This window comes from Dendropsophus ebraccatus, chromosome 4 (assembly GCF_027789765.1).
Source record: "Dendropsophus ebraccatus isolate aDenEbr1 chromosome 4, aDenEbr1.pat, whole genome shotgun sequence".
Classification (NCBI taxonomy): Eukaryota; Metazoa; Chordata; class Amphibia; order Anura; family Hylidae; genus Dendropsophus; species Dendropsophus ebraccatus.
Genome location: NC_091457.1, coordinates 29,672,933 through 29,698,710, shown reverse-complemented (window position 1 = coordinate 29,698,710; position 25,778 = coordinate 29,672,933). Strand labels below are relative to the sequence as shown.

Sequence of the window (25,778 nt, the reverse complement as noted above, 5' to 3'; positions counted from 1 at the left end):
AGTCCTCAGATGGTCCATGTTACCCATTGAAGAGACCAGCGGTCTGTTGCTGCCGCTCCTATCACACGGAGCAATGGGCAGCAGACCGTTGCTGTCGTGATCGTTTTAATTTATGTTGAAAGACCACGATCACCTGACATTGTGCATGTCAGCTGATCGTTGCCTTTTAGGGTCCATTTACACAGAAAGATTATCTGACACATTATCTGCCAAAGATTTGAAGCCAAAGCCAGGAATGGATTTAAAAAGAGGAAAAATCTCAGGCTTCCCTTTATGACCTGATCTCTGTTTATAGTCTGTTTCTGGCTTTGACTTCAAATCTTTAGCAGATAATCCATCAGATAATCTTTCTGTGTCCCTTAGTATGGTCTAATATGGTGCGTTTACACAGGCAGATTTATCTGACAGATTTTTGAAGCCAAAGCCAGGAACAGACCATAAACAGGGATCAGGTCATAAAGGAAAGACTAAGATTGCTCCTCTTTTCAAATCCATTCCTGGCTTTGGCTTCCAAAATCTGTCAGATAAATCTGCCTGTGTAAACGCACCATTAGGGTCCATTTACACAGAAAGATTATTTGACAGATTATCTGCCAAAGATTTGAAGCCAAAGCTAGAAACCGACTACAAACAGATCAGGTCATAAAGATTTTTCCTCTTGAAATCCATTCCTGCCTTTGGCTTCAAATCTTTGGCAGATAATCGGTCAGATAATCTTTCTGTGTAAAAGGACTTTTACATCGAGCAAATTTCGGCTGGAGCGGACAGTAATTGGTTAAACGCGGCTGATAATTGCTTGGTGTAATCGGACCCAGAGGCTGGATGTCCTAATCCCTTTATCACTAGAAGGCGGAGATAAATCCCGGATGAGGCTTCTGTTCTTTTGGCCCAGCTGATACGAGGAACATAGAGCTAGAAAATGAGATTATTTAACCCCTTCATGTCTCGGATTTTCGTCAGTGCTTTGCATAGTCACACGGGAGCTTGCGGTGTGAGGGACAAGCTGTATAAGTGTACCGTACATTGAGATTTACATTGACCTAAATGATTATTAGAAGAAGCCAGGAGAGAAGCGCACAGTTAAGCTCTTCACTCTCTGGCACTAGATGCTGGTTCTATTGTGCATCTATGGAGCTTGTGCAGCCAGTCAGGGAGTGAGGTGCCATTAGTCTGAACGTGCAGACCTGGACCAATCAAAACCTTTGACGTCAAAAATTGGGTGAAATCAAGGTCCTGCCCCTTTATCTTGGCTCAGTTGGGTCTTTTTAAATGTCACTAAACGTCACGTGGTCATCAGCCGTTAGGCTCCATTCATTTCAATGGAACTTCAAATACCACACACAAACTGAACTGCGGCGCTGTTTCCGGGGAAAAAAAGTAGCCATGTTTCTTAATTTTTTTGTATGCAGGATAAACCTCAGGACATATAACAATGAAGCACACTGTCGCGGCCCTCAGCTCCGCCCTCCTTTGTCTCGCTCGTCTTCCCTGACACGTGACCTGATTTCTTTCCTTCCTTCTCGCTCATTGGTTGTAGACTCTGCCGGGCAGTGACGTCATGGGCAGCCATTGTGGGCGGGGCGTTTCCCGCTGAACATTAACTGGCCAATTGCAGGTGCTGACGTGTCCCGGACGAAGCCATACAGCTCGCGGTGACGTTGTGACGCTGGGCGTGGCTTCTGTCACAGAGCCGGCTACCGGTGGGGTCGGAGGTGAGAGCGGATCCAAGATGGCGGTGGCGCGGAGGTGAGAGCGGGCCGTGATAGAGGGAGATGGCGATACGTGTGCGGTACCGGGTGTCTGGCCCTTGCTCTTTGCAGGGTTATTACACAATGGAGGCTGCAGCGCGGTGATGTGGCCGCTCGGTCCGCAGAAGTTCAGGCTCCGGTCCATAGAGTAGTGACCCCAGCAGTAGTATAGAAGCCGCGACTACCGAGCCCTCCCCGGTGCCGCTGTATCCAGGAGCAGTGACATCCCCAGGCTGTTATCACAGTTAAAGGGGCACTCCCACCCCATCCCCAGGTGTCTATGGTAGGATCCCCCTGTACTCCATACAGGCGCGGACACTGCTGCATACTGGATAACACAAACAAAGAGTTGCAATTTGGCTGCGGTTTTTTGACAGCCTGATCATAAGTGTGAACAGAGACTAAAGCTCTGTTCTTACTGGAGTGTCAGGATGACTGGAGAGAAGAGACCCCCTAATCTCTCTGTAGTGAGGGCCTGGGGCCCGGCAGTGTCTTCTATGGGGCCCGGCAGTGTCTTCTATGGGGCCCGGCAGTGTCTTCTATGGGGCCCGCCCTCCCTGATGAGGCAGGTGACGGGGTCCGGGGATGTCACCTGCTCTCCATAGTACTTGGCAGGTTGCTGTGGGTCTATTACAGTCAGATACTTATTAGTTATGAGCCTGTCAGGCGTTAGGGCAGCATTGTAAGGACAGGGTTACAGGTTATGCCTTTCAGTCTGAAGACGTAGTGTAAAATTGTCAGTGTATGTGGTAACTAGTCATATGGGCGGTCCTGGGTGGGCTTGATTGACAAGAGGAGCAGGGAGTGGGGTCCGGTTATCCAGGACCACCCATTTGACTAGTTACCCCATTCCTGGATAGGTTTGTATTATGGTTTCTCACTGAATCATAGACCAGTGTAATACAGTAACCGGACAGGAAGTCCAGTGGAAATTTTTATTAAAGTATTGTACTGTCCCTCAAAAGTTATACAAATCCCCAATATACAATTATTATGGGAAATGCTTATAAAGTGATTTTTTTTTTTTCTTGCACTTACTACTGCATGAAGGCTTCACTTCATGGTGATGTCACTTCCTGGATAAAATGGTGATGTCACGACCCGATTCCCACAGCTGTGCGGTCTGTGGCTGCTGGAGAGGATGATGGCAGGGGGACACTGAGGGACACAGGGCACTGGAGGGACACTGAGCATCCATCTGCCATCATTCTCTCCAGCAGCCACAGCCCACACAGCTCTGGGAGTCGGGTCGTGACATCACCATTTTATCCAGGAAGTGACATCACCATGTTATCCAGGAAGTGAAGCCTTGATGCAGTAGTAAGTGCAGGGAAAAAAGCACTTCATAAGCATTTCCCATAATAAGTGTATATTAAGCATTTGTATAACTTTTGGGGGCAATACAGTACTTTAATAAAAATTTTCGCAAGACTTCTTTAAGTATGAAGTGTAAATCCTTGTGCTCCTCTTGGGATATATTCACACAGAGCAAATTTGTTCTAGAAATTTCTGACAGAGTCCCGAGCCACAGATTTTGTGGCCATCATAGAGCAGGAATAAAGTGGGGACACACTTGCTAAACTCTAACAGGGGACTTGGATCCATTTTCACAAGATTGTGTGTGTGTCTGTCCCTTAGCCTGTGGGGAAGCAACCTGTCATATTAGTTAGGAAGTCCAGCATGTCAGAATGAGCTGTGCAAATTGATTAGAAGTAAAGATTGTGTCTCACCATGCTTTAACATCCATGCTAATTTTGAACTTAGTTTCCAGTGGGTGGTCCTAATCAATGATGGACAGCCTTTCCTCTAGAAGAGTGTATATACAGTTGTCAATCACTGTTTAGGACCACCCACTGGACTCTTAAGCACAGAATTAGGAAGGATTTCAATGAATGGTTTTAAGAAACTCTGTATTCAGAGGTCAGTGCTGACTTCAGAGATGGCCTGGTGATGTAGCTGTAAATTAACTCTTTTTTTGTCCTGTTTTGGTGCCTCATCTCCCTCTACCCCTCCCCTCTCCATAGAAAACCATAAAGACGGAAGAGGAGAGCTTCAAACTGCTTTTTCATGATAAAAATGCATTTTTTGGCTAATAAACCCATTTACAAAGTTTCTTAAAATCACCTGTACTATTGATTTCTGCAAAAAAAAAAAAAAATTAAACTTTTACATTTTTCTGTAGTCTGAAAATAGTTCTAGAGTCTGTGAGGTGATGCTCTTTTGGGTAGGCTGAAGCATTGCTGTGTGACTAACCGCTAGAGAATCACAAATGGAACAAGTGTTATCAGAGCTTTTATAGTTATGGGCTTTCTATGTCTCCTGCTCCCTCTCTCTGTCACAGTGTGTTGGGCAAGGGTGACGTGTTCCTCTGTATTCCGCCACCATAGCGCATAATCCTGTGCTAATATGACTTCCTTCATGCTGCTTTTACTGTTCTGTAACTTTTTTTTTTCAGATCCAGAACAATCAATGTTAACCACTTGTTGTTGCTGTTATTTTTTTTTTCCCTGTCTTCTAAGCCATGAATTTTTTTTTCCAGAATTTTATGAGGGCTTATCTTCTGCAGGCCAAGTTGTACTTTTTATTGGCTCCTTTCATTTTACCATATTATGTATTGCAAAGATAGAAATAAAAAAAATATTTGTAGGATGAAATTGTAGAGGGCAAAAATATAATTGCACAATTATGTGATTTAAAGGACATATAGAAATATGACTTTGGAATCTGACTACAGCTTCTGCTGTCTGTTACCATGGAGATGCATAGGTCTGCCAGACAGCTGGTAAAACAAACTGTCAAGAAGTTTTCAGTTAGAACTAAAGCTGACTTCATGTAAGGGTGGTAGCATTAGCGTATGAAGGAAACTAATATTGCAAAAATGGCGCCTAGGATGAAGGTAAGAAAATGACCTCCTTCCTCAGTGCCCTGTACATAATAGGGACGTATCAGCAGGTTAGATGCATATAACTTGCTGAGTTTCCCTTTAAAAAAGCCGTACCCAGCCTCCTTGTCCAGCTACCAGACAATCTCACTTCTCCCCTTTGCCTTGAAACTCCTTGAACAACATGCCTTTAAAGAGGACCTGTCACCCCCTGCAATCTGGCATCTGCCCCCACCACTCCTTATAAACTGCTCTCGCCAAAGTGACAAATGACCTGTTAACTCCCCAAACCTCACACTAATACTCTTTGCTCCTTCTCCATGACCTATCTTCTGCCTTTGACAAAGTCAACTATTCCCTCCTCTAACAAACTTTCATCCTTTGGTGTCACTGGCTCGGTTTTTCCCATAGACCTCTCCAACCACACAACCAGGGTCTCCCGCTCGTACATCACCACCTCACCTCGTCCCCTCACTGTTGGTGTTCCCCAAGGCTCTGTCCTCGGGCCTCTTCTCCATCTACACTTTTGGCCTTGGACATGTTATAGAATCCTACGGCTTCAAGTACCACCTCTATGCTGATGACTCAAATCTTTCTCTCTGGTCCAGGTCTCAACTCTGCTATCCAGGACTATCGAAGCCGCCTTGTCCCACTAAGACTCAACATGGACACAGAATTAACAATTTTTCCCCTATTTCTCTCCGCCTTCTATCTAATCTGTCCCACAAGTCTGCTGCCTTGGGGTCACCTTTGATTCTGCTCTGTCATTCAAACTGCACATCCATGTCCTGACCTCCTGCTGCCTCCATCTCAAAAAAATGTCCCGAATCTGCTCTTTTCTCACCCCTGACCCAGAACTGCTGGTAAATGCCCCCATTATCTTCTGCTTGGACTGCTGTAACATTCTCCTCTTTGGCCTTCCATCTCTGTTCCCTTCCAGTTTGTCCTCAACTCTGCTGCCTTACTAATCCCCCTCTCCCCTCTACCAGTCACATCACTGGCTCCCTAATGTCCAACAAATTCATTTTAAGGATGTGTTCACATGTACAGAGCTTGCAGTGGATTTCACAGCGAAATCCACTGTAATCCTTTGTACTGTTGTGGCCTATGGATTTTCATTACTCTGAGTATAGCAGCGGACTCTGCTGCAGAAATCACAGCGTAAACTCTGCAAACTTGGTACGCATCCCAATTTTTTTTTAAATTTTTTAGTTATATCTTTATTTGGTTTTCAATACCAATAAAAACAAGGATAGACTAGCATTGATCCACAAAAACAGGGCAGACAGAAGTAACACTGCATTTCCTGCCAATTCTGTTACATTTACTCCCAATCCTCCGATCCCTTGATTGACATGCATTATATCTGTTTACCTTATGTTGACCATGTCGTACAAGGCCGTCCACAACCCTTCCATATGTCTCTGACCTCATATCCCACTACTGTCCCTCACGCAACCTCTGATGCTCCATGACCTCCGTCTGGAACCCACTACCCCGACACATCCTGCTCTCACCCACTATCAACTCCTTAAAGTGTACCTGTTATACCTTTCAAAATCTAAATCAACAGTGGATGTGATATAAAGCAAGCTAGCAATTTGCATAAATTTTTTTAGTTATAATGGGAAAACACAGCACTTCCTGTGTTTTAGACCCTTTAGAGGTAAAAAAAAAAAAGTCTAAACACATTAAGTCCAATGTTTCCCAGGTCATCTGAGCTCACAGAAAAGGCAGTCATGTGATTGAAGGACACATTGAGCTTTGATTCTTTGTAATAGCATAGATGAGTATATGCAATCTAATGATTGCATAGTTAACTGTTAAAAAAAAATAATATATAAACCTTTATGAAATAAACCCCCCAAAAAAATTTAAATTACCTCTTTGCCCATTATAAAAAAAAATATATACAGTATATGCAAAATACATATATACAAATCTGAACATATTATATATGGTAGCATGCAGAATTGTCCGATCTATTAAAATATCACTCACTATTTTTCCTGCATGGTCAATGGCATAAATGAAGAGAGGGGAAAAAATACCACTGTGTTTTTTTTATTATATATTTATTATTATTAATTTTTATTTTTATTTTTTATTTATTATTTATTTTTATTATTGCTGTAAAGAAATTTTTACTGCTTTTTAATTTTTTTTTTCTAACAAAAAGTCAACGTTTTTCTTTTACACCAATATTATAACAATAAAAACTAGAGATCGTGGCACAAAAAAATAGTCCCCAACCAGAGCTATAGGTGGAAAAATAAAAGCGCTATGGCTTATAGAAGGCGAGGAGAAATATTTCTGTCACCTGGCCATCCCTGCATCAATGACCTTGGTCATCAAGCGGTTAAAGAGCATCACATTATATTTAGACCAGGCTACCACCTACCATAACTTCCCCCTTACTTACTGTCTCCTCCCCTCACCCTATAGATTGTTAGCCCTCACTGGCAGGGTCCTCTCCCTATGTACCAGTCTGCCATTTTACTTTATTCATGTATTCATGTACCGTTCTGTATGTTAACCCTTTCAGAACTCTGGAATCAATGGGGCTTTAAAAATAAATAATAATGAAATAATGGCTCTAAAGCTGCAAATAGATGTAATAAGTCTCCGCACCTAATCTTGTCAGCTACCCTCCCTTTAGCTATGAGAATTACCTGTCCGGAATGTGCTGACAGGGTGACACCATTTCACAGTTTACATAATGTTTGCATAAACCGATGAGAGACTCTGTAAAACGTGTACTGAACGCTAGTGTCACGCATTTCAGAGCTTCTATCTCCCAGCATTCCTTGCTCCTTAGGACTCGCACAGTGGGGTGGGTGGGGTTCTGGGAAGTGTCCACTTTACATAGGGCAGTAAACAGGAACCTCATGCAGAATGAACTGGCTTTCTTATAAAACTTTGAGAACTGTGCTTATTAACAGTTTCCAATACCACACGCAGCCACTGTCATTTTATTTATTTATTTTTTTTTTTGCAGAAATCAATAGTACAGGCGATTTTAGGAAACTTTTTAATTAGGTTTATTAGCCAAAAAATGCTTTTTTGTTATAATGAAAAAGCAGTTTGAAGCTCCCCCCCCCCCCCCCCCCTGTCTTCATTGTTCTCTATGGAGAGGTGAGGGATGGAGGGAGATAAGGCACCAAAACAGGACAACAAAGAGTTAATTTACAGCTACATCACTGCGCTATGTCCTCTGAAGTCAGCACTGACCTCTGAATAGAAGCTTTCACACAGCTCCCGCTGTGTAATCCTTTGTTCTCTGCTCTTTGCTTCCGATTAATCTATCTCCTCCCCCCTGCCCTCTCCATAGGTTACACAGGGCTCGACTGATGTAAAAGTCAAGATTTCCTGATAATGAGCAGTGGATGAGAGAGAGGAGGGAGGACCTGGGGAAATGCTTTTTGAATGCAGATAATGGCATATTTGCCTAATAAACCCAATTACAAAGTTTCCTACAATCACCTGGGCTATTGATTTCTGCAAAAAACAAAAACAAACATATGACAGTGACACTTTAACAATTTTTGGTGATTTGGTGGTATTACAGATCGTCCTCATTCACTTCAGTGGAACTGGGCTGCAATACCACACGCAATGTGAGGACAAGGGTGGTGCTGATTTTTCAAATCTTTCGCAATGCAACTTACATTCACCTCAATGAGAATTACGCAAACTGTGTAGAACACAGTTGTCAAACTCAGATCCTCCAGTAGGTACAAAACTACAACTCCCATCATGCCTGGACAGCCAGGCATGATGGGCGTTGTAGTTTTGCAATAGCTGGAGAACCTTAGTTTGACATCCCTGGTGTGAAACGACCTGCTAGGCTGTCTTTGACTGCCAGTGATTGCACTTAGGCTGGAGGAGCCCTATATCTCGAGACCTGCAGCACATGACATAGGCATCCACATAGGACTACCCCTTCAATGTCACAATTAACCTGAGCTATCTGCACTCTCCTGGATTTGTTGCTGATATATATTTTTTTCTCCCATTCTCTCCTCTAGGCTTCTTGGGCTTGCTCTCGTGTTCTCGGTCTGTCTTACTCCTGGCATGAGTGTTGATAGGAGCAACTTCAAGACATGTGAACAGAGCTCCTTCTGCAGGTCAGTGACCCCACTAATCCAGCCTAGAGATCCTCAGGTATCTGGGTTTCCTGTGTAACTGAAATATGTAATGTTACAATTGCCTAATGGCAAACTGAGGAAAAGTAGCCAAACCACAGAAGGAAACCGCATCGGAGGGATAGCGTCCGGTGATACTATTATCCGCTGATGGGAAAACAAGTATTAAACACTTAATTAAGGACTGTGTGCAGACATGGCCATATCCAGAGCATGTGCTGCCCTGGAAGGTCTGCCTATAGTATTACCAGTGAAGTATAAAGATCTTATAGAACTTCTGAGTTATTTTTTTCTGTGTAGTGCATAATCGCTCTACAAGTTGTAGACTGATGACATAGAACTGTAGGGACTCATCTACTATATCACTGCTCTCCTGGCTTTATATAGGGCATCGATGATCTCTTCAGCAGCATGGAGACACATTGGGAAATGTCACAGCTTTTTGTAGGTAGTGATTCTGTAGTCAGCCATACAGGTCAGGCTAGTCTCAAGCATGTAATATACTGGGGTTCTGCCTGGTGATTACATGACCCAGCTGCAGTAATGAAATGTCTTATGGTGCGTTTACACAGAGATTTATCTGACAGATCTTTCAAGCCAAAGACAGGAACAGGAGTATAAGCAGAGAACAGGTCATAAAGGAAAGACTGAGATTTCTCTTCTTTTCAAATCCATTCCTGGCTTTGGCTTAAAAAATCTGTCAGATAAATCTCTGTGTAAACGCACCATTAATGTGTATGGTTGTAGCCGTGTATGGTTGTAGCCAATCTGGGACAAAACAAGTATTGCATGTGTTGTGGGATTAAAGTTTATATAAAGACACATGGCTGAGCGGAACAGTTATACCACTTTATTAAAGGGGTATTCCAGTGTCTTGTCAATAGCCAATAAAGAGGTACTCTTGACAAAAAAATTCAAATTGACTGGTGTCTGAAAGTTATACAACATTGTAAATTGCTTCTATTAACTACTTAAAGGATTAAAGTGTTTTACCAGCTGCTGTATGTTCTGCAGGAAGTGGTATATTCTTTCCAGTTGGCACAGTTCTCTCTGCTGCCACCTCGGTCAGTGACAGGAACTTTCCAGAGCAGAAGCAAAAGCCATAAAAATTTGTCACAGACAGGGGTGGCAGCAGAGAGCGCAGTGTCAGACTGGAAAGAAAACACCACTTCCTGTAGGGCATACTGCAGCAGATAAGTACTGGAAGACTTGTAAAGTAAATAGAAGTAGTTTACAAATAAGAGCTTTGCAAACTTGTATAACTATGACGCTTGTTAATTTGAATATATATATTTTTTTTGTTGTTGCTGGAGTACCCCTTTAAATTACTTTGTCTAATAAAGTCCTCCCGCAATGTTTGCTTGGCTTTCATTCATGAGATGTTTGATCTCCTTATCCTAATGTCAGTAATTGTAACTTGCTTCTAGACGTCAGCGCAAGTTTGAGCCAGGGTCCTCTCCATATCGTGCTTTGCTGGGAAGCGCAAAACTGACTGCGGACAAACTAGAAATCCAGCTTATCAATGACAAGACCCAGGTTAGCTGTTGGGATGTTTCATCTCCATGAGTGTTCCTATTTGGATGGAATCTGAGGGCGGGACCACAGATCTTCGCACACAACATGGTTTTGAAGGTTTTTTTTTTTTTTTTTTTTTGGGGTGGGGGCACAAACCATTAATGGCCTCAAACACCCCCTTCTGATCAGCTTTTTATTGCCTGCTCTATCCAGTGAACAGAGAGGGGAGCCGTTGGCTCTAGTCACTGTGTAGTGACCAAACCTGATTCCTGCGGTTTGACTCCCATTCACTTATATGGGAACTGAGCTGAAGCTATGTGTCATCACCACTATACACTTAGTACCTTCTAGGAAAAAGGACTATTTTTCTGCAATACATTTTATAGCAGCAGAGGTGCAAACTACTGGAAGCTTTGTGCCATTCAGGTGAATGCTGCAGTACTGTTCACTGCTGTATCTGGCCCCTTCAGCCAGTTTATCAGCAGAGGTGTCACAAGTCGGACCAGCGCTCCTCCATGTCAGCCATCTTATGGATGGACTCTCCACAAAGCAGGGCAGTACAGTCTATAGGAGGGGAGTCTAGTTTAAGCTCTATAAGGTACACAGAGAGCTGCTGTCAGTATAAACAGTGAGTACACTTACTAATACTGTTTGCTAAACAATCTTACCATTAGGTGCCCAACCCCTTTTAAACGAAATGTTATCACCTGACCATCACTTATTATGAATGGTGGATGCTGTATAATTGAATTGTTACCTTCCATACTGTATAGCATGGCTGCAATAGTTACCAGAGAATCCATTCCTTTCTTGTCCTTCTAGGTGTCCCTCCTTCTGGAAGTTTTTGGGCTCCATGGGAACATGACTCGTATTAAGATCAATGAGATCAAACCTCTAAAACCTCGATATGAGGTTCCTGATGTGCTGGTGGGGACACCCACCCCTGAAAAGTAAGTGAACCCCCAGTAGTTTACCATATGCGGGTACCTTTCTCATGCCACAAGGCTTCACGTGTATTGATGACTATTGTAACAGTCTGCAGGTAACTGGGCAGGACGATAACACTCTGGAGTTATCCTTGGGAAGCGATGAGCACAAGCTGTTAGTGACCGGATCACCTTTTCGGTTGGATATCCTGGCAGGGCGAGACTTGGTCCTGAGTGTAAACTCTCGTGGGTTGCTTTACTTCGAGCACTTTAGAGAAAGGACAGACACGTGAGTAATGTGGGGTATTGGGAAGCGGCCAGCGCCCATTAGTGATTGGGTTGTAATTTTGGGTTTAGCACTTAGTATAAATCTTGGCACATAATGGAACATTGAGTTAATGGGGTGCTGGGTTGACTTTTTTTTTTACCCTGGGAATTGACACTGAAATGTGTTTTTCTTTCTTTTTTGCTCTATGCCCCATCCCTTTTTCTTTCTGCCCTCTCCTCTCCTGCCCCATCATCTCCCAGTCTGTCGGCTAAAGTTAGTAGCGCTGTCCGTAACATGTGGCATAAAGTGAAGAATCTTTTCTCTAGGTAATCATTGATCCCGCTTGCAAACTGACTTTTTTTTTTTTTTTTTTTTTTTTAATATATGCACGACTGACTTATTTAAGCTTAACACAGACAATGACGTATAGGAACACACAACGTAGAGGCTTTTAAGCCCTGGAACACAGGCCTGTAGAAATCATGTAGAGGAACAAGTGCTGTCTTTTTTGCATTTTCATCTGGCAGACTAAAGAGCAGTGGTTTATCATGTTTTTCAGAAGTGGGGGGGGGATGCTCTTAAAGCAGTGAGTTCCCTTACAGTTAAAGGAGAAGTCCATCAACATTTTTATTAAAGTGTTGTATTGCCCCCCCAAAAGTTATACAAATCACCAATATATACTTATTACTGGAATGCTTAGAAAGTGCTTTTTTCCCTGCACTTACTACTGCATCAAGGCTTCACTTCCTGGATAACATGATGATGTCACAATGCGACTCCCAGAGCTGTGCGGGCTGTGGCTGCTGGAGAGAATGATGGAGGGGGACACTGAGGGACACTGAGCATGCCTCTGCCATCCTCCTCTCCAGCTGCCACAGCCCGCACAGCTCTGGGAATCGTGACATCACCATTTTATCCAGGAAGTGAAGCCTTGATGCAGTAAGTGCAGAGAAAAAAGCACTTTATAAGCCTTTCCCATAATAAGTGTATATTGGTAATTTGTATAACTTTTGGGGAGCAATACAATACTCTTAATACATTTTTTGCTGGACTTATGCTTAAAAGCAAACTTGCTATCTAATATGTATATGTATCACAGAGATCAGTTGCTTGCGGGGCTGATTGAGCAGTACAAATTGCCGGACAGGTAAAAGTGCCCATACACGTTGGCTAAATGTCTGCCAAGTGCTTGTATTTTGGGGGAATTGGTCAACTGTCTGTGTATCGAGATTCCCCTCTCCCAATGGGGACAAAGGTGTAGGCACGTTGGTTTTAACAAAAGGGAAGCAGGACTTGGCTGATTTGTGGCTGCTTGTCTCATCTTGGAGACCCTTGCAAGCATAAAGTCTTTAAAGGGAATCTGTCAGCTGTAATTCATGTTCCAAACTACTGACTCTGTTAGGAGGAGGAGATATACGGTACCTTTCATATATCCAACTGTGCTTCCAGGATGTACAGAAATGTTTTTGTTCTCTGGTACAAAGAGTCAGTCACTTTATGGGGGCTATGTAGGTGTAGATTACTTGGTTGTTTGGCGTTAATAGGAAACGTAGTATTGATGTATTTGTTGCAATCCCTTGTTGCTGTGGCCTTTTAGACTTTAACAGAGTTGTGGATGATTTTACGCTGCAGCTTAACGTTAACTCTTTTTGACTAAGATTTTTTCTCCTGCAACTCTTTGCTGATTTAAAGCTTTACCAGTCTAGACTACATTGTAGAATGAAAGTTACTGATTTGCTTGGTGACCGAAAGAGCAGCAGAGTGACAGTATTGTAGACGTCTCAGGATGACAGCAGTAGTGATATTAGTTACCTGTACAGTCACAGCTATACATAGTATTAGATGTCATATCCCTTCATCATCACATGCCCTTTTCATCTTCTAATCCTTTCCCTCCTCTCTACCTTGCCTCTTTCTCTATATCCCATCCTCCTGGAAGCGTCACTCCTCACCCCTCGTCTTTGTTCGGCTTGTAGTGACTCTGAGAAGACGGACGAATCCACTGGAAGTGATAATGAAAACCAAGGAGAGGAGGAAGCGGCAAAGGAAGAAGAAAGCAAGAAGGTAAGAGGAGATGGGAGGGGGCATATGTGTAAATAGTGGGGAAAACGGACAGAGTATTGATATTCTATGGGACTTTAGGATTCCTTGAATAAATAGGTCCACATGCAAAGACTGTGAAAAAAGTGAATGGCTGTAGTTTAGCAGTTAAAGGCAAAGTAAAAGGTACAATATTAAGCCAAAAAGCCAAATTATCCATTAGACAAGCAAGATAAACATTAGACCTACATAGAAGATCTATAATGAACCGAACATATATATGCACGCTATTTTTCATACACGTCTGTGGTAACTGTCGTGTGTGCATCTGCCCAGGTTATGATGTAAAAAAAAAAAATTACTGTCGTGAAAGGATCCTTTTAAGGTGCTACAACTATAACAGTTTACTATAAAGATATCTATTAGTTTTTGTCTGTTTTTCCATATATTTCCATACTTATTGTACATAATTGTCTTTTCCACCAGGAAGAAGATGAACCAGGAATGTGGGAAGAAACATTTAAAACTCACACAGATAGCAAACCAAATGGTAAGGCCTGTCATGTCTACAAATTCAGTCCTTCAAGCAAGCAAGTCAGTTAAGTCACCTCTGGCCCATACACTGCCATACCTCAAAGATTTGTTCATATGACTTAAATGTCACGTCTAAAATCCATACCAGTTTTGACAGTGATTTTACAGGAGGAGAAGGCTGTACTGTTGACATTCCCGTGGTAGTCAATAGGAGATGTTGTCTTTGTTGTTTTTGGGGTTTTTTTTTCCTTTTTTGGACAGTAAAATCAGATTGGATCAAATGGATTTTAGCAATGTGAAGAGATCCTTGAATGTGTTAAGAACCACTTGCTAAGCCATCCCTGAGAAGGTGCAGGCAAGCGTAGTAGGTGACACCATGGCAGCTCCATAACTCCAGGAGTAAGTCAAGAGCCAGGAAATCCATTTTTAAGATAAATTACATCCTAAAAAGAAAAATACAAATACAGACTGCGAGAATCGGTCGGCAAGAAAAGAAACAAAAAGGAGGTCCAATAGTCTAATGGATACATAACTCTGCATAAGCCTCCTCAATAACAAATAAACCCTCAACAGGTTAGCCCCCTTAAAAGAAACTAATTCTCAAGAAACCAGTAGAACTATACAGAGAACGCAGACAAAGGGCAAAGAACAAAAGGGTAGGTGGGGCAGGCAGGGGAAAGCTGGCATAGCAGAAAAATCAGGTCAGCAAGCCATTACCAGATCGGGTGCAATATGCATCCCATGGGGCCCACGCTTTGTCAAAAAGACCTAGTTTGTTAAGAGATGCCGTAAGGTGCTCTAGCGTCCTCATCTCTTTGATCCTGGAGACTAGTTCCACCTGCATGGGGGGCACAGGTGTCTTCCAACCACGTGCTATCAGCGTCTTAGCTGCAGTCAGAATCTGGAGCAGCAGCTTTGTAGGTTTCTTACCCAAGGTGTCAAATTAAGTAGGTACACTAAAGGGTCCAGGCCTATCTGCGTGTCCAAGTCCTCTCGCTTACCCGTGACCACACTTCTGCCTTTCATGCAGGTCCTTCGTCAGTAGGTCTGGATTTCTCTCTACCGGGATTTGAACATGTCTATGGGATTCCAGAACATGCTGACAACCTAAGACTACGTACCACAGAGTGAGATCCTCTATACAAGCTATTCTTATGTTTTTTTTTTAAATTTTCATCACTTTTTAATATTTCTAAACCGCCCTTCTATCTTCGTAGAAACACAGATCCTTATCGGCTCTATAACCTGGACGTCTTCCAGTATGAACTATATAACACCATGGCTTTATATGGCGCTGTCCCCCTATTGCTAGCTCACAACGTTCAGCGCACATTAGGTATTTTTTGGCTCAACGCAGCAGAGACGTGGGTAGACATCAGCTCTAACACAGCCGGCAAGGTAGGCACATTGGTTTGGGGGGTAACATGTGGCGTGTTAGAGGACTGGCTAGTTGCTGATATCCATGTTCCCTTGTAAACCCATCGCAGACTCTTCTTGGTAAGATGTTGCAGTACATGCAGGGAGGTGATGAGACGCCGCAGACAGATGTACGTTGGATGTCAGAGAGTGGAATCATTGACGTGTTCATTCTTCTCGGGCCTACAGCAAGCGATGTCTTTAAGCAGTATGCCAGCCTCACAGGTATTTTATTATTCATCTAAGAACTTCTTGACACGTTATTTCAGAAAAATGTTGTTAATAACGTATGTAGTTACAGGGAAGGAAAGGAGTCTAAGTGTTCTCATCTAGGTCAGCAATTTCTCCTCCTTACCTATGGCAAATCAGGTTTCTTCTTTCTTTGCTAAATCAGTCTGTTCCACTCTTGTGCAGGAACCCAGGCTCTGCCACCATACTTCTCCCTGGGATACCACCAGTGCCGATGGAACTACAACGATGAGGAGGATGTACGTAATGTGGACGCCGGCTTTGATGAGAATGATCTGCCTTATGATGTCATCTGGTTGGATATTGAACATGCTGACGGAAAGAGATATTTCACCTGGGACCCTCACAAGTTCCCCACTCCCAAGAACATGCTGGCTGGATTGAAAGAGAAGAGGAGAAAGGTGAGCCAGTCTGTTACCTGGCCTCAGTCAATTTTACTTTCCCTCAGTCCATAAAAAAACATGATAAAGGGGATGTGCAGCCACTTTTTAATGTATAAAAGTGGGCAAAAAGAAATCCTTCTGGGCTAAAAGTGCGAGTCTATTGCTACTCCACTGTTCACCACTTCTGAGTCTCTCTCAGTACTAGGAAGTGCCCACTCAGCCTGTCACTGCCAATTTTATTTATAATATCTTATTTTCCTTTTTTTAACTGCAATCTGAGCCCCTTTTAGACATATACGTTTATATCCCAGACAGCCCCTCTAACTAGAAAGAGTTTTTTTTTTGTTTTGTTTCCTGTGCTATAAGACCATGGTGGAGTGGTACTTTAATTGGCATACTTGTATGCAATGTTGTAGCAGTGTGACCTTTTTAAATAAAATACTCAATTTTAACTCTATTGCAGATGGTGGCCATCGTTGACCCTCACATAAAAATAGACAGCGTTTATCGGATTCACAATGAGATTAGATCTCGTAACTTCTATGTTAAAACCAAGGATGGGAGTGACTACGAGGGGTGGTGCTGGCCAGGTAGGTTGGATCTTTGGCACACTACAGGTCATATGGCTGCATTTGGCTTCTCAAATATGAAAAAGAAACATTTTATTCTGGTTCTTTTGCAAGATGTGTGACGCTGGAATCTGGGTAGAACCAAACTGGACATATTGTCATATGTGTATATAATCGCCTTCAGAAAACCAAGGAAAAGAAGGGGGAGGTATAGATAGTACTTGCTTCCAATCCAACAAAAAGTACATTGTATAGAAGCACATGCAAGAAGAAAATACCAAGAGTTATCAAATCCCCCCCCCCCCCCCCCCCAATGTGTCATGCTGGCAAAAACCTACTCCAGCTCTAAAACTGTATAGACTTTCGCCATTGTTAACGCCAGTTTGAAGGCATAAATCATGGTCAATCAGGTGCAGGAGGGGGCCACTAACCCACCCCTTCTTGATGTGACACCCTGCCCATTCATCAGGCGATCAGGGTGTACAAACAGGCAGCAGCGCTGGGCAGGCCAGTACACATAACCGCAGCACCTTAAATTTTCAGTAAGGACTGGACAACCTCTAATAGAATCCGCACCAGCCTGTCAAGACAACATTAGGAAGAGGATTTGCTATTGGAGCACCTGCAATACAAAGTTTGTGAAAAACTGTGGTTTTCCTATCTGTCTGGTGTCTACCAAAACAACCTCTGATGTGCTGTGTAGATAGGACATGACTGCTCAGCATAGACGGAATAGATCTTTCTATGATGTCTATGCTGAGCGGGCTTTACCTGTATGTGGGCTGCATGAGGCTTTTTAAAGAAGAGGATAGGGGCAGACACCAGGCGGCCCGGAAACCAGCATTAGTGGTTGAGCAGGACAGGCACAAGTAAGTTCCCTGTAGCGCCAGAATTTTCTTTAATTTTCAGTAAGGACCAGATCCTTTTAGATCTAGAGGATTAGGTTTTGTTTCCCACATGAGAACTTGTATATATGTCATGTCCTCTTCTCTTACAGGCTCCGCTGCTTATCCAGACTTTACTAATCCAGAGATGCGAGCCTGGTGGTCCAGTATGTTCTCATATGACCAATATGAGGTGAAATACTTCACTTTGTTTGTTCCACTTTTTTTTTTTTTTTTTTTTTTATATCTTCTGTATTTGCTTATGTTTGCGGTTTCCTTAACAGGGTTCTACAGATAACCTGTTTGTCTGGAACGATATGAATGAACCATCTGTATTCAATGGCCCTGAAGTGTCTATGCACAAAGATGCTGTACACTGGGGTGGCTGGGAACATCGGGAGGTTCACAATATTTATGGGCTGTATGTGGTGAGTATAATTTTTGTACCTATTTCATGCAGACTCTTGGCATGTGTATATGTGCAACCTCCTGTTAAGTGTCCTTGCTGATTCACTGAATATTTTACAGCATAGGGCCACTGCTGAGGGGCTGATCCATCGTTCTGGTGGGAAGGAGAGACCATTTGTCTTGACTCGAGCCTTCTTTGCAGGATCACAGCGTTATGGTAAGTTTTATGGTGAGATGTGGTAACCGATTCTACAGTAAGGTTCACAGAACTCTAATCCACTGAGTCTGATCACTAAATTCATTTAGTCTTGGAAAAGTCAAGATTTTGTTCTAATGTTCTAATTCCCTGGAGAAGTCTGGAATGATTCTCTCTCCTATCAGACTAAATAAATCAATGTCCAATTCATTAGGTTCAGATTCTGCAAATCTTATTGCATACATCTTATTATACCGTTATAAGATAACCTTTATTTTGTCACCCAGGCGCTGTTTGGACGGGTGATAATGCAGCTGAATGGGAACACTTAAAAATATCCGTGCCCATGTGCCTGAGTCTGGCTCTAGTTGGCATCTCGTTCTGTGGAGGTTTGTACCAACTCATTAAGTCTATACCATTTGCTAGTATGTCACTAATTTTAATTTTGGCATGGATCCAACCACTGTGACTTAGAGTCAATGGGGTCAAAGGAGGTAGGACCCTTGACAGTTGCACATTGCTGGGATATCTCAGCCTTATGTTAGCAGTCTCTTTGATGTCTCTCTTTTCTGGTTTGTTATAGCTGATGTTGGAGGATTCTTTAAGAACCCAGACGCAGAACTGTTTGTCCGCTGGTATCAAGCTGGAGCCTATCAGCCTTTTTTCCGTGCTCATGCTCACTTGGACACCCCCCGACGTGAACCGTGGTTACATGGAGAAGCTAATACAGATCTTATACGTGAGGCTCTCCTGCAAAGATATGCTCTCCTCCCATACTGGTATACTCTGTTCTACAATGCACATCGTGACGCAGAGCCTGTAATGAGGTGAGAAGAAAGCTCAAGGAAAACTGGAACCATTTAGTTCTTAGCGGCATAGGTGATGGTTCTCTGAGAGGGGAAGTTCCTTTTAAGGAACGTGGTGGTGTCTGTTGTGTGGTGAATTATTTGAAGGGGTCTTCCAGAGACAGCATTCTACTTTCAAAACTGCTCGGGGTGTCAAGAAAATCGTGTGTGTGTGTATATAGATATATAATTTTTTATATATTATGTATGTACGTACATTTTGGTTAATAACAGTTGTGGCAAGAAGGAAGCCTTTCATTTCTATTCTCTTCATATGGCATATTTGTAGCAGTTGTAAGGCTTGCATCAGGGTAGTTGACTGACTGAATCTTTGGTTCAGGGGCATCTGTTTAGTAGAAGGGCACGTGAGGTGTGCAAGATGGCAATTGTAGTGTTGCACAAGATTGAGAGCCACAGGTTGGGAAATTAGAACAGTGTTAGATAAATGGAGTCTTAATACTTGTTATGCTTTTTATATATTTTAGGCCTCTGTGGATTGACTATCCATCCGATGTCTCCACATTTGCTATAGATGACCAATATTTGTTGGGTGAGCATCTTATACATTTCTGTGTTCTGTGTCATTCCTATGTGATGTCAGTCTGTTTTCAGTCCAGCTATGGTTTTGCGTTTTTGAGAACATATAGCATATTTAACTATACCCATCATGCACGGCTGTGTTTCTCAATCTTGTGTAGGTCCTGCTCTTCTGGTGCACCCTGTAACAGAGAGCAATGCTCGCGGAGTACAGATCTATCTTCCGGGAACTGGAGAAGTAAGTACACCGATCATTTATGGTTGTGCTGCCCTGTGCGTTATATGGTCCTATCTGTTGCTGACCCCTTTGTGGTTGTTGGTAGGTCTGGTATGATGTACACACACATCAGAAGTACGTGGCTCCTCAGAGGTTCTACCACCCAGTCACCATGAGTACAGTGAGTATGGTTTTAAAATGACGTAAAGAGATTCTTATAACCTTGTAATTTTTGTTTTCTTGGCTACTACTTTTATGTGTTTATAACTATTGTGACTGCTTCCAGATACCAGTGTTTCAGCGTGGTGGATCTATAATTCCTCGGAAGAATCGACCAAGACGTTCCTCAGACTGTATGCGAGATGATCCCTTCACACTCTATGTGGCGCTGGATCTGCAGGTCAGTGAATGTGGATTGACTGGCTGTCGATCTTCCTGGTGTACTTGCCTAGATCTTTACACAAGAGCTTTACCTTCACTTGTAGGGAGAGGCTGAAGGTGAGTTGTACTTGGATGATGGTCATAGCTTCAATTACCAGCAAAATGAGTTCTTGTACAGAAAATTCAGCTACAGCAATGGAAAGCTGACCTCAAGGTGAGCTGACATCTGAAAGATACATGATGAGAAGAATGCGAAAATAGAAGGATTTACGTGAAATATCTTATTTCTTAGTTCCCTGGATTCTAATGGAAAATTTGAGACACCCAGTTGGTTAGAGAGAGTCGTGATAATTGGAGCTTCAAAGCCAAACAGCGTAACCCTACATCAGCCTGGTAAGCACATCAAAATCATTGTGGAGGTTTTTCTGAAACATCTCCCTGCCTCAGGTGTGACACATCCTTGGTAGTAAAGGCTCTAGCTCAGGCTAGTACGTGGCTCGATATTATGATTATAAAGCCCATCGTCTTCTCTATACCTGAACTTCAAACAAACTTAAGACATACCGTAGAGCAGTGCTTCCCAACCTTTTCCACCTCGGGGCACACCTTGGAAAAAAAATTTCCTCGGGGCACCCCTACTAAATGTTCTACAAAATAAGAAAACAGTCATTCAGTGACTCACAGGTGACGTCTTCTTTGATCTGAGGAGTCACTTTCCCTTTTCCTCTCCATCCTCCATGATGATTTCTTTCAGCTACTTTTCATCTCTTCAAAACCTGCGAGACAAACAATTTAGGCTCCGCACATTTCTAGCAACTTCCTTCCCTTTCTCCCTCCTGTTGGCTCCCAAAGTAACTGCGCTGTTTGGTGTTAAGAGCAGTAAAGCGACTAGGAATGTGGGATGCCTCCTGTATGTAGGATCCCCCGCTGTGCCCCCATGAGCTAATAATGCCCCCAGAGGTGCCCCCTATGAACTAAGAATGCCCCCGGAGGTGCCCCCTATGAACTAAGAATGCCCCCGGAGGTGCCCCCTATGAACTAAGAATGCCCCCGGAGGTGCCCCCTATGAACTAAGAATGCCCCCGGAGGTGCCCCCTATGAACTAAGAATGCCCCCGGAGGTGCCCCCTATGAACTAAGAATGCCCCCGGAGGTGCCCCCTATGAACTAAGAATGCCCCCGGAGGTGCCCCCTATGAACTAAGAATGCCCCCGGAGGTGCCCCCTATGAACTAAGAATGCCCCCGGAGGTGCCCCCTATGAACTAAGAATGCCCCCGGAGGTGCCCCCTATGAACTAAGAATGCCCCCGGAGGTGCCCCCATGTCCCTAGAGGTGCCCCCCATGAACTAATAATGCCTCCTGCTCTGCCCCTTAAAAAAAAAAACAAAAACATCCTACTCACCTAATCTGCGCTGTGGCTGCAGGAAGCAGCTCTCCTCTTCGGGATCCATCTTGCGAGCCGCGGGGACGGGACTTCCGGCAGGCGTGATGACGTCACATCATCACGCCTGCCGGAGAGGTCACGTCCCGGCCTCCCATAGGTTGCTGGCATGAAGTGCCGGCGGCCTATGGGAGTGAATATAGGAGCAGGACGCTGACACTTCCTGCTCCTATATTCTGCTTACTTTAATGTTCCGCCCGCTCATAGTGCGGGCGGAACATGAAAGTGCTCCGTGCATCCTGAGAAGCTGTGTGGCCGCAGCTTCTCGGGATGCTTAACCCCTTAAGGTCCAAGCCAATTTTCGTTTTTGCGCTTTTGCTTTTTCCATTTTATGTTTAAAAGTCCATAGCGCTTGCATTTTTTCACCTAGAGACGTATATGAGCGCTTATTTTTTGCGAAACCAATTGTACTTTGCAATTACAGGCATTATTTTTCCATAAAATATGTTGTGAAACCGGAAAAAAATCATTTGCGCTGTCAAATTGAAAAAAAAAACGAATTTGTTTTGATTTCGGGGAGTTTTGCATTTACGCCGTTCGCCCTATGGTAAAACTGACTTGTTATGCATGTTCCTCAAGTCGTTACGATTACTATGATATATAACATGTATAACTTATATTGTATATAACATGTATAACTTATATTGTATCGGATGGCCTGTAAAAAATTAAAACCATTGTTAACAAATATATGTCACTTAAAATCGCTCCATTCCCAGGCTTATAGCGCTTTTATCCCTTGGTCTATGGGGCTGTGTGAGGTGTCAGTTTTTGCGCCATGATGCGTTCTGTCTACCGGTACCTTGATTGCGCATATACGACTTTTTGATCGCTTTTTATAAAAATTTTTCTGGATTTGATGCGACCAAAAATGCGCAATTTTGCACTTTGGGATTTTTTTGCGCTTACGCCGTTTACCGTGCGAGATCAGGAATGTGATTAATAGTTCGGGCGATTACGCACGCGGCGATACTAAATATGTTTATTTATTAATTTATATTTATAAAATGGGAAAAGGGGGGTGATTTGGACTTTTATTAGGGGAGGGGATTTTTTATTAATAAAAACACTTTTTTACTTTTTTTTTTTACATGGACTAGAAGCCCCCCTGGGGGGCTTGTATATAGACAGCACTGATCTCTCATAGAGATCAATGCTGTGTATATACACAGCAAAGATCCATGAGATCGGTCATAGATTGCTATGGCCTGCTGCAGGCCATAGCAATCTACTGCCGAGCCGGGATCAGCGTCATTCCGACGCTGAGGCCCGGCACGGCCAGAAGAACGGATCTCCCCCCCGCGATCGCATCGCGGAGGGGAGATCCGACCCACTAGACACCAGGGATGTTGTGCATAAAGCACTTCAATGCAGCTGTCAGGTTTGACAGCTGCATTGAAGTGCTTAATTAGCCGGCGCGGCAACGGGACCCGCGCCGGCTAACAGAGGCGCTGCACGTGTCAGCCGGGATCAGCGCCGTTCAGAGCGGGGTCCCGGCGACCCCCCGCTCTGAACACCCCCCGCGGCGCCATGACGTATCAGATATGTCATGGGTCGCTAAGGGGTTAAAGAGACAGCGCTTATTTCCCACCGTGATCCCGCTGCACCCCTGGCGGGTTCTCCCGGCACACAAGTGTGCCGCGGCACCCCGGTTGGGAAACTCTGCCGTAGAGACACATCTGAGGTTTGGCCAGTTGTGGTCCAAGCGATCGTTGGTCTCAGACTTCTACTGAGTCTGTACACTGTCGAGAAGAGCTGAGCAGAAACAGAAGGGGCATGGTGCTAAGCTGAGTGCTTCTTTCTCTTCTAACAATTGGTAGGTCAGCACTCTGGCTCCCACTAATCTAAGCTTCTAACATGTCACTATGACCTATCCAAAGTTTGTTAGAAGTTCACGGACTCTGATTTTAGTTCTGAGTGAAGCATATTTTAGAGGCTCGGGTCCCCGTAAAGGGGTGTGCTTTCCTCCTGGGCTGAATTTACTATTTATACCTGCATGAAGGCGCCGATTGTAGTTTAAATTTGTACTAGCTCCAAACTGGTGCAGATTTCAGTAAGGGGGCCCGGATTAATGTAGAGATGTGTGCTGGCAGGGGCTTGTGAGGTGCCAATCTTCATAAACCAAAAACTTTTGATATGTCTTAGACCTATTTTATCGGTTGTGGTCAAAGTGTTCAGACTCAGGCCATCTAGAACAAGCCAGAAGAACATGACCGAGAGAGCCGCATAATGTGAGTCTGCTGTCTTCCTGCCACTGTGACACTTTCTTTTCTTCTTCCCTAGGTGGTTCAGACGTGCCGCTGGAATACGACTACAATGCACAAACCTCAGTGATAACTGTGCGAAAACCAGGTGTTAACATTGCGTCAGATTTCAGCATCTCTCTACGATAACACCACTGTTCTATCAAGTCTTTAGGGAAAAGGGGGAAGAAGGGGCAGTGGGTCCCCCACATTAGAGGTGTTGTAAGGTGGACTCCATTCATGGACCAAATTTGAGAATCCTGAGACTAGAGGAAGCGTCAGAGCGTTGAGAGTATGTGTGAATGTATGTCTGACAAAACTTATGGGTACTGCCCTCCTGCACTTATGGTGTGTATGTGTTTGTGTGTATATATGGATCATGCACAGTGAACAATAAGGAATGGGACCACCTCTTCTCAAATTTGAGATTTTTATTCTCTATCTGCCCCTTAATCCAACCTTTTTACCTGATTACAGACCCTCCCCACTATCCACATCTCTATAGTGTGGGAGGGGGGCAACTAGATTTACATGTGATACATATGATGACTAGTAACAAAACAATTCTCAGGGCTGCAGCCGTTGTAAGGAATGTATGAATCAGGAATTAAGTTAATAGAAAGTACCGGTAGTTTGACAGGCGACACCTCCCCCGCTTTTTCTTTCCCCTTTCCCCTGCCCTGTACCTGAGGAGGTGCATGGCCAGCCCACTAATGTGACACCCTGTGTAGCTATGTTCAGGGAGCCTTCAGTCTACATCTCTCCACCTTTTTCGGTCTGCTAGTGAGTACGTAAGAAAGAGAACAACCTGTCAAGGCTTTTCTATTCTTGGGGATGTGGATATATGTCTCGATCGAAAAATGTTTTGATAAAATGAGAAATAAAAATCTGAACTAACTTGTCTCTGGGTTTTTCTATCAGAAGTTATGTGAAGATTACAATGTAGATGTACAATGTAGCCACTTTTGTCCTTAGTTTGCGTGTGGTATAGCAATTCCATTAAAGAGAATGGAGTGATACCACAAACAACCTGAGGACAGGAGTGGTGCTGTGTTAAGAAAACAGCTATGTTCTTCCAATCCTGGATAAACCCTTTACAATTTTTGAGTAGGTGTATGGTTAAGTCACACTTGTATCTGATGTAACACTGCAGCCATTTCTTTGTTATACATGGTGAATATGTGCAACTGGAAATACTAAAAAAAACATACCTGAAATTTTTCTCCAGTGCATGTCCTGTGGTATATTCTTTCCAGTCTTACAGTGCTCTCTGCTGCCACCTCTGTCTGAGGCAGGAACTGTCCAAATCAGCAGTAAATCCCCATAATAAACCTTTTGTGCTCTGGGCAGTTCCCGTCAGGGACAGAGGTGGCAGCAGGGAGCACAGTGTCACCATTTCCTGCAAGGCATTCAGCTGATTAAGTACTGGAGGGATTGAGATTTTTAAATAGAACTAATTTACAAATCTATATAATTGATTAGTTATCACAGTGCCTCTGGCTGCTTCCCATGGTGCATTCTGGTGTCTTCAGATAAGTGATGCATCAGTCAATCATATGATGTAATTTTTATTTTTTTATTAACCAGAGCAGGCTATCTCTTTCCAGTACTCCATTTGCTGCCCATGTGCCTGTTGCAGGTGATATGTGGACAGGGATCAGCATAGACTGGCTATGCTGTGATGCCCTTTGTGTTCTGACACCTATCACAGCCAGCAGTAACTTTTCAGCTACTTGTGCTACAGTAGTTCTTCTGTGGGATCAGACTTGACGGTGAAAAATTTACTCCCAACACATATGTTAAAGGGGTATTTCCATCTGGGATGGTTATGCTCCATCCACAGCATGTACAGGATAGGACATAACTAAGAAATTTTAGGATTTGACTGCTGGGCCCCTCGTGATCCAGAGACTATAAAATGCCTGCTGCTGGGACCACAATCTGTGCCTGTG

The 25,778-nt window shown here is 43.5% G+C and overlaps 1 protein-coding gene across 2 annotated transcripts; it reads left to right on the top strand.

Annotated features, from left to right (window-relative positions):
- Positions 1-1,638: 1,638 nt before the first annotated feature.
- On the top strand, positions 1,639-24,723 carry GANAB (glucosidase II alpha subunit). Of its 2 annotated transcripts, XM_069965392.1 has the most exons (25): positions 1,639-1,746; positions 8,658-8,756; positions 10,202-10,310; positions 11,112-11,239; positions 11,325-11,504; positions 11,744-11,809; positions 13,460-13,547; positions 14,010-14,073; positions 15,088-15,184; positions 15,275-15,455; positions 15,545-15,698; positions 15,888-16,123; positions 16,569-16,695; positions 17,672-17,751; positions 17,843-17,986; positions 18,087-18,183; positions 18,450-18,551; positions 18,746-18,989; positions 19,493-19,557; positions 19,706-19,782; positions 19,868-19,942; positions 20,048-20,161; positions 20,247-20,356; positions 20,435-20,535; positions 23,867-24,723. In XM_069965392.1, the coding sequence occupies exons 1-25, from the start codon at positions 1,730-1,732 to the stop codon at positions 23,974-23,976; spliced, it is 2,865 nt and encodes a 954-aa protein (XP_069821493.1). In that variant the 5' UTR covers positions 1,639-1,729; the 3' UTR covers positions 23,977-24,723. The 2 variants fall into 2 exon arrangements, with proteins under 2 accessions (XP_069821493.1, XP_069821494.1); XM_069965393.1 differs by lacking the exon at positions 11,744-11,809 and having other exon boundaries at positions 1,640-1,746.
- The last annotated feature ends 1,055 nt before the right edge of the window (positions 24,724-25,778 follow it).